Source organism: Canis lupus, chromosome 7 (assembly GCF_003254725.2).
Source record: "Canis lupus dingo isolate Sandy chromosome 7, ASM325472v2, whole genome shotgun sequence".
NCBI lineage: Eukaryota > Metazoa > Chordata > Mammalia > Carnivora > Canidae > Canis > Canis lupus.
In genome coordinates, this window is record NC_064249.1 from 41,967,916 (window position 1) to 41,982,864 (window position 14,949).

General features: G+C 50.4%; 1 protein-coding gene across 1 annotated transcript; it reads left to right on the forward strand.

Moving 5' to 3' along the window:
* Positions 1 to 10,151: 10,151 nt before the first annotated feature.
* On the forward strand, positions 10,152 to 14,732 carry GBA1 (glucosylceramidase beta 1). Its single transcript, XM_025430973.3, has 11 exons — positions 10,152 to 10,335; positions 10,633 to 10,720; positions 10,944 to 11,135; positions 11,258 to 11,404; positions 11,714 to 11,847; positions 12,070 to 12,242; positions 12,475 to 12,712; positions 13,036 to 13,260; positions 13,876 to 14,039; positions 14,357 to 14,473; positions 14,563 to 14,732. The coding sequence occupies exons 1-11, from the start codon at positions 10,309 to 10,311 to the stop codon at positions 14,666 to 14,668; spliced, it is 1,611 nt and encodes a 536-aa protein (XP_025286758.3). The 5' UTR covers positions 10,152 to 10,308; the 3' UTR covers positions 14,669 to 14,732.
* The last annotated feature ends 217 nt before the right edge of the window (positions 14,733 to 14,949 follow it).

Consider the following 14,949-nt stretch of genomic DNA (forward strand, 5'->3'; position numbering starts at 1 on the left):
AAATAGATTCTTTAGTCATTCGACAAACGTACACCGAGCACGGGACCAGCGCCAGGCTCTGCTGGCGGCGGGGATGGGGCCCTGCCGGGCGTGCCAGGGCTGGGGGGTGGGGCGGGTCTGCAGAAAGAATAGGGCGGGCCTGGGAGGGGGAATGGGGCGGGGCCAGGAGAGGGACTAGGGAGCCGCTGGGGATGCGGCGGGGCCGCGGTGGGCGGGGGTGCCAGGACACACTTGTCACTACACTAACAACGGGCTTCCCCACTGGTAGGATTCATTACAACCGTGTTAAACTGCCCATGACAGGTAGGGCTGTGAGCTTGTATCACAAGCATTAAGCATTAAGGAGTCCGACTGGAGGTGAAGTGCACTGCTGAAGGAAGAGTCTGGGGAAGGGATACAGAACAAGGGGGAAGAGGCTGGTCTTCCTGCCTTGCAGCTGCTCCTTTCAGTCAGATTTCTACACAGCAACCAAAGTGATATTTTGAAAATATAAATCTAATCTTGGCATTTTCCTGCAACAAACTCTCCGGTGAATTTCCATCTTAGAACAAAATTTAGACTCATTATGTGGTCACCAATTTGGCAACCAAGCTTTTCCTCCAAACTCCTCACTAGCCCCCTCACTGGCTCTGTCCAGCATGCTCTACCCTTTATTTTGCTTTGTAATTCTCATGGCCACCAGCCACCTGGAATTATCTGTGTTTTGTCTCCATCTCCACTCAAATATAAGCGCCATAGGGCCAAGGACGTTAGCACTCTATTTGTTGCTGTATCCCCAAGACCTAGAAGAGTGTCTGGCATATATAAATGTTCAATGATTATTTGTTGAATGTGTGAATTGGGGAGCACATAGCAAGGATGCCTAGCCCTAGCAGAGGTGTCAGGAAGATGGTTCTGATGGCAGTGACGTTAAATCTCAGGCCTCAATGATGAAAAGGAGTACTTCATTTTTTTTCGAGAGAGAGAGGAGAAAAAGGAAGTACTCATGGTGAAAGGGAGAGCAGAGGTGAGATGAAATATGGCTTATAAGAGGAAATGTTGTTGGAGCATAAAGTGGAAGTAGACAGGTGAGAAATGAGGGTGGGACAAGAGGCCAGGTCCCATAACCTCTCTTAAGGGCAGTATGGGGCCACCAAAGGAATTTAGGAGAGAGAGAGAGAGGAGACTTCAGAATTTGTATTTTAGTTAGAAAATCCAGTTCTTGGGGAATGGATTGGAAGAGAAAGTAGAGGTTAAGAGACCAAGAGAGAGATGTTTCAGTAGTTTAGAAGAGAAATAATGGGGATAAGGATACAGAGAAGACAGAGTCAAGGATGAGCTCCAGATTCTGGGAAGAAGCAGTTGCATTCATGGGAAGAGAACACAGGAGGAAGAGTGGCTTGGCTGGAGCAGAGGATGATCTCATGATGGTCCTGCTGACGTGTCTGAGACACCCAGAGGAAAGATCTGGGGAGCAGAGTCCCATCATAGAGTCAATCCCAGGAGAAAGATTGGGATTGGAGGTGGAGATTTTGGAACCAAAAGCGACTAGGAAGCAATAAAAGCATGGGATTGTGTCCTGGAGGGAGCATGATGCATGGGGAGAGCAGCCTAGGACAGACCCTCAAAGGGACACCCATAGAAGGAAAGAGGAGGGGGTGCCGGCAAAGAGAAGGAACAGCCAAAGAAGTGGGGTAAAATCTCAACCAGTAGAGTATGGAGTCGCGAAAACAAGAGCATGCTTCAAGAAGAGGAAAGTCATGTGTCCCCTGAGGTAGAGTCAAGTCAAATAAGAGCTGAACATCACCCGTTGGACTCAGCAACAGAGATCATTAGTGACCTTGGCAAGCGATGCTCCTGAGCAGAGAAGGCCAGAGATGGCCTATGAGTGCAGGAAGTGCTGAAGGAGTTTGGCTACAAATCATATCATGTACATTGTTGCATTAAACCCTCACAAAAACCCTTGAGGCAATGCTTCTGGAGATGAGGGAACAAAGCCCAGAGAAGTCAAGTCACTTCCCAGTATCTCAGGTCTAGTGAGTGACGGAGCAAGGATTTAAGGCCCGAGCAGTCCTCCACGGTCCACACTGAAACAACCTTCCATCCTGCCTCTCTTCAAGGGAACAAGAGAGAAATGGTGGCGACCGGATCGGGCGAGGTTGGAGGTAGGGGTTTTGTGTAGAAGATCCTGGAACTGTACCCGGAGGCTGAGTAACAAACTCCTGATTCCTTTCTGAATTTTCCATGGAACTTTCCAGTTCACAGACATTCTTATCTTCTATGAGCCTCATCACCACCTTGCATGGGAGGCTCAGAGCAGGACGGAACACGAGGGCAGTTCCCTGGTGTTCAGCGTGGGAGCCTATCCTTCCTGCGGCCTCAGCTGTATCTCTGTTAGATCTCACTGTCTGCTCATTGTGTACAGTGAGGCCCCATCCTGTGCTTGCCTCTGAGGGAGGAGCTTTGAGGTTTCAAAGAAAAAGGAACCAGGAAATTTGCTCTGCAACCAGTTATCACCTTTGAGGAAGACTGACACACTGCTCAGGTGCCTGCGAGACCAGGTGACGTGGCAGCTGAGAGCTTCCTGGGCTTCAGAACATATCTGAAATGAGGTTCGACTCTCTGCCACTTACTGCTCTATGGTTTCTCTGTGCCTCGTGCATTTCATTGGTGATGTGAAGTGGTCAGGCTAATGGTTGCCAGAAGCCTTCATGAAAGATTGGCAGCTGTTCTCTTGAGAAACTTACAGGATAGCATGCAGGGTACAAACAAGTACTTTCAGTTTGCCCCAGGCCTTCCCTCAATGCTAGGTGTATTGGTGAAGAGTTGGTGAATCAAACTAACTTTATTTTGCAGTATGCATATGTATCAAATCATCACATTGTACACCCTAAACTTACCAATTGTGATATGTCAGTTATATCTCAGTAAGGCTGTGGGGAGAGGGTTGGTTAATCAGATGAATCCAGGGACGAAACCACACCCTAGTGAGTAAGGGATGTGTTCTAGCTGGACTGATAAGGTTGATGGATTCATTCATCTAGTAAAAACTTTTTGATCTCCTGCTCTGCAGTGGGTGGAATGAGAAAATACCTCTCTTTGACTTGACTGTGGGGGTGACCTGGGCCTGAGAAGGCATCCCCTCCCTTGAGAGCTGGTCTGAGGCCTAAAGAACAGGTAGCCATCTCCCTCACTGGAGCTTGCATCTGAGCAAAGCCTACAGCCCAGTACAGGGAGGGCAAAGTGGGCTCAGAGCTGTGGTGCTGGCTCAGCCAAACTATTTTTGTACTTCTTGTCGCTTATGTTTCGTTCCCAGGTGCCCTCTCTGGAGTTCAACTAAGTCTTTTTTTTTTTTTTTTTGTATTTTACATACCATGCAATTCACCCATTTAATTAATTAATTTATTTATTTTTTATTTATGATAGTCACAGAGAGAGAGAGAGAGAGAGAGAGGCAGAGACACAGGCAGAGGGAGAAGCAGGCTCCATGCACCGGGAGCCCGACGTGGGATTCGATCCCGCGTCTCCAGGATCACGCCCTGGGCCAAAGGCAGGCGCCAAACCGCTGCGCCACCCAGGGATCCCTCAACTAAGTCTTTTAAAGGTGCTGTGCAAAGGGGACTGAGGAGGGTGTCTAGGCCACCTCGCGCGCCCCTGGTGGCCACCGCCAGCAGATCTAGGTATTGGAGGGTGCCCCAGGGCAATGGTCTTCAGTCGCCCCCTAGGGGGCGTCCTGAAAACTTGCGTCTTTAGCGGGGACAGCTATCAGGAAGAAGGTAGTCTGAGAACTTTGGGGCACCAGGACAGGAAAGGCAGACATTCCAGAAAGCGCATTACTGTCCCACACGAGGAAAAACCATCTCTCATTCTACTTGACTTTGGAGTGTTCTGCTCAACAACATGGTCAAAGTAAAAATCGAATTTAAGCCTTTAAATTTGAGTAGGACTTTATCATATAATAATAAAGGGAAGATTTTTTTTTAAGATTTATATCTATTTATTCATGAGACACACACACACACACACACACACACACACACACACACGCAGAGAGAGAGAGGCAGAGACACAGAAGGCAGAAGGAGAAGCAGGATCCATGCAGGGAACCCGCTGTGGGACTCAATCCCAGGACCCTGGGAACACACCCTGAGCCAAAGGCAGACGCTCAACCATTTGAGCCACCCAGGCATCCCATAAAGGGAAGTTTTACATGAAGCTTTTTGGGAGGAGAGGGGAAAGCCCAATAATTTAGCAGATCATCATGAAGAAGAAAGCGTAAAGACAGTCCTTCATCCTGAAATTATCGTATCTGTCTTCTCAGTATTTATCATAATGTCTTCTCAGTATTTTACATGCCTCCAGCTGTGTAAAATATGTTATTGAAAAGAGTTTCCGTGTACTAGTGCAGATCCTTGCAAAAGCAACCAACCAACCACAAATACGCAATACACTTTATGCTAACTTCATTGAGGTGTAATTTGCATACTATAAAAGTTTCTCCTTTTTTTTTTAAGATTCTATTTTTAAGTAATCTCTGTACCCAACGTGGGGATCGAACTTACGTCACATGCTCCACAAACTGAGCCAGCCAGGCGCCCCCTTAAATATTTTGATTTGTCATATATTTTATGTATTTGTAGCACAGTGATAATCACATATTGTGAAAATGACATATATTGCATATAAATTATTAATTCGTGGCCCGTTTTTGCTTCTATTAAATCCCATTTATTCCCTTTAGGTTAGCACAAGATCTGACTACATTATGTCTTTTAGATGATGGGACCTAAGCATTTACTTACTGAAAACATATTTTTTAATAAAATTTGTCCCATTACTCTTTCTTTATATTCCAATTAAGGTAACTGTTTATTCTTTTAAATTAGGTGTATAAGTAAATCCTCTTTACATTCATTTCAGCGGAGGAGAGAGTATGCTAGGAAATACTTGCTAGGGAGAGGAGGTGCTTGAGAGCTTTTGGGCTGAGACCTCCCAGGCTGGAGAGTGTGAAGCTTGCCCACAGAGCAAGAGCTGCCCAGGAAATTCTCCAGGCCAGCTCACTACTGAGCTGCATCCCCTGACTGATACCTTTGGAGAAAAGGATCCAGAAATGCTGCCATGCAGTCAGCACGTCCTTTAGAAGCCAAAGCAGGCTTCAGCTTGGTCGAGTAGAACACTCCATGAAGACAAGGAATGATTTAAAACAATATGAACACTGCAGGTTTTCTATTTTTTTTTTTTTTTGCAGGTTTTCAAAATAGCCAGTGTCTAGCATAGTGTCTGGGACACCAGAGGTTTTCCTGAAATATGTGGTGTGTGTCATGGGATTCTGAATATGAATCTGGTTTCTTCTTTTTAAAGATTTTATTTATTCATTTGAGACAGAGACAGGGAGCATGAGTGAGCAGAGGGAGGGGCAGAAGGAGAGGAGCCTCGATGCGGGGCTTGATACCAGGACCCCGGAATCATGACCTGAGCTGAAGGCAGATGCTTCACTGACTGAGCCACCCAGACACCCCAAAATGTAATTTTTAAGGCTATTTTTAAAGCAATCCCGACACCTAGTGTGGCACTTGAACCCACAACCCCAAGATCAAAACTCACATGTTGCACTGACAGAGCCCACCAGGTGCCCTGGTGCTGGAGAATTTTTACAAACTGAAGGGTAAGGAGAAGAAACAAGAGACAAACTCTGTGCCTGCAGAGTGAAACAGGGCGGGGATGGGGGCTTTACAGCCTAGGAGCGATCGGGCAGGGCCGGATGTAGTATGTGCTTAATATATGCTGTGGAATGAATGAATTGGACGGCAGTAAGGTGTTGGGTGTCAACTGCTCACCTCCAGAGAGCAAGGCCCTTGCAGGAGCAGTGCTTTCTGGGGAAACAGGAAGTCAGGATGGGGCAAGTGCTGGCGTGGTGATGATTCACTTCAGTTCAACGCTTTGGCACCTGCCCACTCTGGGCTTGACCATCTGCGTGGAGTAAGACGTGCCTTCACAAAATTAAACACAGACCTCATCTATTCCAATATTTGGTGCCAGGCAGCGTACTAGACACACACAATATCATACTTAAAGCTCTCAACAAATATGTGAGATCGAGTTGCCACTACCCTCAAATGGCTGAGCAGGATTCCTTGGGGGAAGGGGCACAGATTTCCAGACACTGTCACAGTCAAGTACCCTCCTGGGCACCTGCCCCTGCTGCTTCGAAACAGACTTCAGAAACCCTCACAGGCTCTACTCATCCTCCTTTGGGCCATATCAAATGCCCTTTCTGCCCTGAGAGTGGGAACTGGGTCACTCTCCTCTCGGCCAGGAAGGTAGGACAGAGAAGGGCTATGAACCGGGTTAGTCACACACAAAGACTCACTGCTTCTTCTGGGGGCGAAACTGTTCCCAAAGAAGACTGAACTTGCATGGAGACTCAGGACTGCAAGCTCTGTGCTGCAATAAGATCGTGACTCCATATCGAGCCACTTTACAGTCAGAGGGAAGAGAGAATGCAGCTCCCAACTACCACAAATGATGCAGCCGAGTCTCCCACACTTGAGGACATCGCAGGTGTCAGCTCATTTGGAGTGCACTGGATATGGCTCAGTATGGTTAAGAAATTGCCTGAAGGTCAGTCAGCTAGTAAGCTGTAGAGCCAGGATCCAAGCCTGGCTAGCCTCGCTGATAATCAGCATCAGTGCTATAGGAACCTAGAAGAGAGAATCAATTTTGCCCAGAGTGTGTCTGGAAGTTTTCACTGAAATAATTAAAAAAGCCAAAAAGTGGGCAGCCCGGGTGGCTCAGCGGTTTAGCGCCGTCTTCGGCCCAGGGCCTGATCCTGGAGAACGGGGATTGAGTCCTGCATTGGGCTCCCTGCATGGAGCCTGCTTCTCCCTCTTCCTGTGTCTCTGCCTCTCTCTCTCTCTCTCTCTGTCTCTCTCCTCTCTCTCTCATGAATACATAAATAAATAAAATCTTAAAAAAAAAAGCCAAAAAGGCACAACAAAGAAGCAGTTCCTGGGCACCCACTAGGGCTACCGACTCCAGGAGCTACCCTGAGAGGTGGTGGTATTGCCTCCATTCTATAGGTGAGCAAATCGGCTCCAAGAGCTAGAGCTGGTTGGTCACAGCTGTGTGTGTCACTCCCACTAAGCCACAGGTGCTGTGGTCCACATGGCATTGTGGACAGCCTCCATCTCACAACCACTGAGGATACAGCCGTGTATACTTTCCAGCTTCTGAACTGCCTCATACAACCTCCCTGTTCTGTGAGAAATGAAAACCAGTTGTGACAGTCCTCATCTGATGACAAAACATGTTGTCCCGCGATGTTGGTGACTCCCTCCCTCCAGTGATGCTGGCCCTATGCCCAGGGCCTGTACTCCCTGCTCTTCCACCCCTTCTTCTCTGTGAAGCCTTCCTGGGTCACTCCCAGCATGAAGGGTCACTCCATGAACACCTGGTAACTTGTCTTTATCTGTTTGGAATTTTTTTAGATTTTATTTATTTATTTATTTGAGAGACAGAGAGCATGAGCAGGGGGAGGAGCAGAGGGAGAAGGACAAGCAGACTGCGCTGAGCAGGGAGCCCAACATGGGCTTGATCCCAGGTCCCTGAGATCATGACCTGAGCCAAAGGCAGATGCTTCACTGACTGAGCCACCCAGGTGCCCCTGGCTTGTCTTTATCTATGACTACTCGTGTACCTGCCTGACTCCCCTGCCTCTCAACCCTCTGTAGGGCAAACTATACCTTAACTGATGTACCATAAGTGTTAAGGTTTGAAGCCGATGGCCAAGAAAGAATTTTTGAAATGTGTTTGGTGTGAAAAGATGGTCTTATTAAACTCCCAGATGGGACACCTGGGTGGCTCAGCGGTTGAGCATCTGCCTTTGGCCCGGGGTGTGATCCCAGGATGCTGGAATCGAGTCCCATATCGGGCTCCCTGCATGGAGCCTGCTTCTCCATCTGCCTATATCTCTGCCTCTGTCTCTCTGCGTCTCTCATGAATAAATAAATAAAATCTTTAAACAACAACAACAACAACAACAACAACAAAAAACCCAGAGATGGGACCCATGGGCAGGAAGAGCCACCCTGGGGTCCTGAAGAGTGGCCCATTGTAAACTTTCTTTTTTTCTTTCTTTTTTTTTTTTTTCCATTGTAAACTTTCAAGTTGGCAGAGGGTAGGTATAGTGTATGTCTCTAAGGGATTTTGAAGCGAGGTTTCCAGGATCTTGAAGGGGCTAGCTGTTGTTGGGAAAGGTCATTTATTACTGTCTAATAAAGCCTGAGTCATGAAACCCTTTGGACGTTCATTGGTGGGTCATATGCTTGGGTAATGGTCACCAACATGTATCTCGGGGGTGGGTAGAGATAAAGCAGGTTTCCAAAGGAATTCTTTTTTAAAGATTTTATTTATTCATGAGAGACACACAGAGAGAAGCAGAGACATAGGTAGAAGGAGAAGCGGCTCCATGCAGGGAGCCTGATATGGGACTCGATCCTGGGACTCCAGGATCACGCCCTGGGCCAAAGACAGATGCTAAACCGCTGAGCCACCCAGGCGTCCCTCCAAAGGAATTTTTATATGTTAAGGTAGACTTGAGTTGAGACTGCCTGTTGTCCTCAGCAAAATATTTTTTAATGATTTTATTTATTTATTCATTAGAGACAAAGAGAGAGAGAGAGAGGCAGAGACACAGGCAGAGGGAGAAGTAGGCTCCGTGCAGGAAGCCTGCAACTGCTGAGCCATCCAGGTGTCCCTCAGCAAAATATTAACATCTAGGCAGCTGAGTCCCTAGAGGAATGTCACTCTGCCTGTTTCAAGGACCTGTCAATGGGCTGCAGGTAGAAAGGAAATTTAATATTTTCTTCTGCCTTTGTTTCCCACGTCATTAATCATCTCCCAGTATACTGGGGGTGAACATGTTTTCTTAGTATCACCTTTCTTAGTATTACTTTATTTTTTATTTAAATTTAATTAGCCAAAAAAAAATAAATAAATTTAATTAGCCAACATATAGTTCATACTTAGTTTCAGATGTAGTATTCAATAATTTTTCAGTTGCATATAACACCCAGTGCTCATCACCTCAGAAGCCCTCCTTTATGTCCATCCTCCAGTTACCCCATCCCCCCACCCACCTAGTATTGCCTTATTTTTCTCTTTAATGTTTAAATTTATTTTTTTATTTTATTCTTTATTTATTTATTTGTTTGTTTGTTTGTTTATTTATTTATTTTTTATTTATGATAATCACACACACAGAGAGAGAGAGAGAGAGGCAGAGACACAGGCAGAGGGAGAAGCAGGCTCAATGCACCGGGAGCCCGACCTGGGATTCGATCCCGGGTCTCCAGGATGGTGCCCTGGGCCAAAGGCAGGCGCCAAACTGCTGCGCCACCCAGGGATCCCTATTTTTTTTATTTTTTTTTAAAAAGATGTTATTTATTCATGAGAGACACAGAGAAAGAGAGAGAGGCAGAGACACAGGCGGAGGGAGAAGCAGGCTCCACACAGGGAGCCCAATGTGGGACTCAATCCCGGGACTCCAGGATCACGCCCTGGACCGAAGGCAGGTGCCAAACCGCTGAGCCACCCAAGGATCCCTATTTTTATTTTTTAAAAAGATTTTATTAATTTATTTGAGAGACAGAGAAAAAGAGAAAGAGAAAGGGAGCACAAGCAGGGAGGAGGGGAAGAAGGAGAAACAGACTCCCCACTGAGCAGGGTGCCCCATGTGGGACTTGATCCCAGGACCCTGAGATCACGACCTGAGCCCAAGGCAGACACTTCCCTGACTTGATGCACCCAGGAACCCCTTAATTTATTTTTTAAGTAAGCTCTGTGCCCAACATGGGGCTTGAACTCATGACCCTGAGACTAAGAGTCGTGCTCTATCAACTGAGCCAGCCAGGCATCCCATCTTTATTAGGTATTACTTAAAATTTTTTTCTCAAGAAAGCAGAGTGCCTGCTGTGGCTCCCAGCATCAGGGACTTGGGAGCCTCTACTTCACTTTGCACTCGGATCTTTGATTTAGATTCTTCCTGAGGTTGTCATCCAAATGTGCGTTCCAGAAGTTCATAAGACCAGTAGTCAACAGCCAGCAGGAAGCAAGCCGCCCTCTACAAGTATGGTTGCAGTTGCTTCACTTCCTGTATCATGTGACTCGCCCAGAGTTATCACATGACCCATTCACTCCTTTCTGCCGGAATTAAACCTGCAGGGTTAATCCGGTGTCTATAGTTACCGCTGGCACCTGCATCCCTGTTTTTATTTAGTGGATCCTCTATCCTTCCGAGGCTTGGGAACCCTGCTGTCCCCTCACCTGGTGATGGAGCTTTCCAGTCCTCCCAGAGAGGTAAGTGCTCCCAATTGGTCTTGTCACGCTGCTTCTGGAATCCTGGCCTTCCAGACTCTGGAATTCAATGAGTGACAGTCTCTTCCAACCCAGGCGATCGTGGCCCTTTGATGGAGGGGTAGGTGGGAAGAGGGGAGAAGAGCCTGGTTGGGGTGGGCAGCACCCAGTGTCTGTGGGCCTTGTGCTGTCCCAGTTAAAGGAAGGTGGGAGACTGGGCTGTGGGCACGCGGCCCAAAGGGGAGCCGCTGGGGGACAGAGAGGGGCCTGCCTTCCAGCCACTCGTCATTCTGTTCTCAGGACCGTCTCCAGCCCCTGGGCAGGGTAAGCATCATGGCTGCCAGCCTCATGGGATTGCTTCTACTTCAGGCAGTATCATGTGTATCAGGTGAGTGAGTCATGTAGAGCCCCGGGCTTCTTCTGCCTGAGGGTCCTTGGTCATCTTCCGGTATACTGGAGCTCCAGTAGGTGTTCCATAAACCCTTTTGAGTGATGGGGACCCACCTTGGGGTGGGGGCACAGCGAGAGGGTTTTTGAGATCAGGATCCCAACCAGCATGTCCCTTCTCGATCTTCATTCTATAGCCTCGACTTGTGCTCCTTCCTTCCCAGGTGCCCGCCCCTGCATCCCTAAAAGCTTTGGCTACAGCTCAGTAGTCTGTGTCTGCAATGCCACATACTGTGACTCTCTTGACCCCCTGGCCCTGCCTGCCCCTGGCACCTTCAGCCAGTATGAGAGCACACGCAGCGGGCGCCGAATGGAGCTGAGTCTGGGGACCATCCGGGCCAACCACACGGGCACAGGTGACTCCACCCCTCACCCCCAAATGCAGGTTGGGATCTCCCTGGAGCAGAATCACACCGGTGACCACCACACTTTCCTCCCTGGGGCACTGAGACCCTTCCACTGCCTTGCGTGTTCTCAGGGCTGCTACTGACCCTGCAGCCAGATCAGAAGTTCCAGAAGGTCAAGGGATTTGGAGGGGCCATGACGGATGCAGCTGCCCTCAACATCCTCGCCTTGTCACCCCCTGCCCGGAATTTGCTACTCAAATCCTATTTCTCTGCAGAAGGTGAGGAGAAGGGGAACATGATGACATAGTGCGATTGACACTTTGACCTTTCCATTGACCGTGACTTCCACCCATCCCCAACATTTGGGTCCTCTCTTAATGCCCAGTGAAGTAAGATTGTCCTGCCTGACTCTCACTGAGTGCTTAGAGTTGCTGAGGCTCAGAAGGCCTGGCCCTACAGGCTCAGCTCGGGAGCCCAGGCTCCCTTTGCCCTACCTCAGTCATAATTTAGGACTGGTAAGTGGCAGGCTAGGTCTCACGTGCTTCCAGTGACCCAGACCCTCATAGCTTGGCCTGCCTTTTCTACAGGAATCGAATACAACATCATCCGGGTACCCATGGCCAGCTGTGACTTCTCCATCCGCACCTACACCTATGATGACACCCATGATGACTTCCAGTTGCATAACTTCAGCCTCCCTGAGGAAGACATCAAGCTCAAGGTGGGTACTTGGCCCTTGGGGAGTTGATGGCTGCTGGGAGAGAAGCCTAAGGCTACAGCAGTCTGCAGAGAGAGCTGGAACCTGCCTGCCCCCTGCTCTCTGTTGTGTTCAAGGGGAGGGGGTGGGCAGGGCGGGGGCCGATGGTTAGGCCTGATGCACTGGTTGGGCTAGTCTGTCCATGTTACAGTTCTGGGTATCTCTGCCCTCACCTCCATTCTCTAGATACCCCTGATTCACCAAGCCCTAGAACTGGCCCAGCACCCTGTGTCACTCTTCGCCAGTCCCTGGACATCACCCACTTGGCTGAAGACCAACGGGGCAGTGAATGGGAAGGGGTCACTCAAGGGTCAGCCTGGGGATCTCTACCACCAGACGTGGGCCAGATACTTTGTTAAGTAAGGGAACTGCAAGGCCATGGGGTCTGGACCAGATCCCCTCTTGGACACCCTCATCTCCGCCCCACCCCTGGGCCTGGGTCACCCCCATATCTGAGTCCTCAGGTCACCTTTCTACCTCCTGGGTCTTTTGGATTTGGCCTGCCGGTTCCCCCCACCTCGATGGGCTTCCTATTCTCGAGTCTCGCTTGCCTTCCTTGGCTAGGCACACTCACACCCTCTCCCCTGCTAGGTTCCTGGACGCCTATGCAGAGCACAAGTTGCAGTTCTGGGCAGTGACGGCAGAGAATGAGCCTTCCGCAGGGCTTTTCAGCGGATACCCCTTCCAGTGCTTGGGCTTCACCCCTGAACACCAGCGAGACTTCATTGCCCGGGACCTGGGTCCTGCCCTGGCCAACAGTACACACCATGACATCCGTCTGCTCATACTAGATGACCAGCGCTTGCTGCTGCCCCACTGGGCCCAGGTGGTAAGGCCCAGGATCTCCAGGGCTATCCCAGTGATCCCGAATCTGGCATCCAGGTGGCTGGCTCCTGCTGTGTCTTCCCTGCCCCAACTCCTGACTCCTAGAATTTCCTGGGCTGGAGCCAGGCACCCTGGTGGCTCCCTGGGGTGCTGATAAGGGCTGACAGGTGCTGACCTTCTCTGCGTCTCCAGGGCCCCAGGGGTCCCTCTAGTTGCCTGCATCCCTCTGCCCCTTCCTCTGGTCCCCAGTGCTGTTTCCAGAACCCTCCATGCCAGGCTCAGCTTTGGTGGCCCCTTCCCCAGGCATCTCTGACCTTCCCTGTACAGGTACTGGCAGACCCAGAGGCAGCCAAGTACGTCCATGGCATTGCTGTACATTGGTACCTGGACTTTCTGGCTCCAGCGAAAGCCACACTGGGGGAGACACACCGCCTGTTCCCCAACACAATGCTCTTTGCCTCAGAGGCCTGTGTGGGCTCCAAGTTCTGGGAGCAGAGTGTGCGGCTGGGCTCTTGGGACCGAGGGGTGCAGTACAGCCACAGCATCATCACGGTGAGCCCCCAGCCCCTCCTGCCGAGCAGACCACCACAGACCCTCTTTCTCTCTCTCACCAACGGAAGGCCCCTTCCCCAGCTGGTCCAGCTGATTTTCTCTTTAAAGGTTTTTTTTTTTTTTTTTTTTTAATTTTTTCTTTATTTATGATAGTCACACACAGAGAGAGAGAGAGAGAGGCAGAGACACAGGCAGAGGGAGAAGCAGGCTCCATGCACCGGGAGCCCGACGTGGGACTCAATCCCGGGTCTCCAGGATCGCGCCCTGGGCCAAAGCCAGGCGCCAAACCGCTGCGCCACCCAGGGATCCCCTGATTTGCTCTTTAGGGCACATGCTGGGATGTCATGATTCCCTATGGTGCCTTCGCCTCACAGTTATGCATACCCTGTTACCCTCCCTTAATGCCTGCATCTAGGGCAGTCACATTTGCCATGATCCCTCAGCTTCTCTTTTGATGCCTCTGTCCTCACCATCCCTCTCCTTAGGTATTGAGGATGTAGGGTGCTCCTCCCAGGGCCAGGGCACCATTGTAGCTTGTTTCGCTTGTGCACCCCTTAACTATATCCTCCGGGGACCCCATGTGGAGCGTTTCTTTCTGCCCTGCTCCCACCCCAGAACCTCCTCTACCATGTGGTTGGCTGGACCGACTGGAACCTTGCCCTGAACCTGGAAGGAGGGCCCAACTGGGTGCGCAACTTTGTCGACAGCCCCATCATCGTCGACATCACCAAAGATGTGTTCTATAAACAGCCCATGTTCTACCACCTTGGCCACTTCAGGTGAGTGGAGGGCAGGTGCCCCGACTCCACACCAGGCCTGGGATCTCCTGCACTGGGCTTATGTGGCCCCATGCAGACATTTAGGGTGGGAGCTGGGGAGAGGCACCGCTGTCCCTCCTGCCCCATCCAGGCGGGAAGTGAGCAGGTGGCAGCCGACAAGCCCTGAATACCCGATGCAGGGGATGGGAAGGGCTCTGGGGTGGGCAGTGGGTAGAGACTTCTCAGGTGAGGGGCTGACAGGGGCTGCTCTCAAGGGAGTGGGCTCCAGCCCGGAGGGGCGAGGCTGGAGTCCCTGACCATGCTTGTTCCCACTTCAGCAAGTTCATCCCAGAGGGCTCCCAGAGAGTGGGGCTGGCAGCCAGCAAGAAGAATGGCTTGGACACTGTGGCACTGACACGTCCTGACGGCTCTGCAGTTGTGGTTGTGTTAAACCGGTGAGAATGGCAGGGCCTGGGAATTGGGCTGGGGCTGGGACGGCAGCTTTGGTGGCCCAAGCGCTCAGCCTCTTTCTTTCCTTCCCCAGGTCCTCGAAGGATGTGCCTCTCACCATCAAGGACCCTGCCGTGGGCTTCGTGGAGACGCTCTCTCCAGCCTACTCCATTCATACGTATCTGTGGCGTCGCCAGTGACTGGGGCAGATGCCCAAGCAGGGCTGGGGCTCAGCTGGGGCATTAAAAGGACAGTTGGCTCCCATGCTGTCTGTGGCTAAAGAGGACCTAGGAGGGCTGGGGTGAACATAGGTGATGTAAGCCCGGGAGCAGTGGTTTGGGTGACTCACTCTCCCCCAGCTCATGCTGGGGGGGCAGGCCGGAGGGCTAGAGGCTCCTTGGGAGAGGGCAGGGAAGCCCCAGTAGCCCTACCCCCAAGCTGTGTGAGTGTGTGCTATGTGCTCGCTCCCATGGAAACTGGG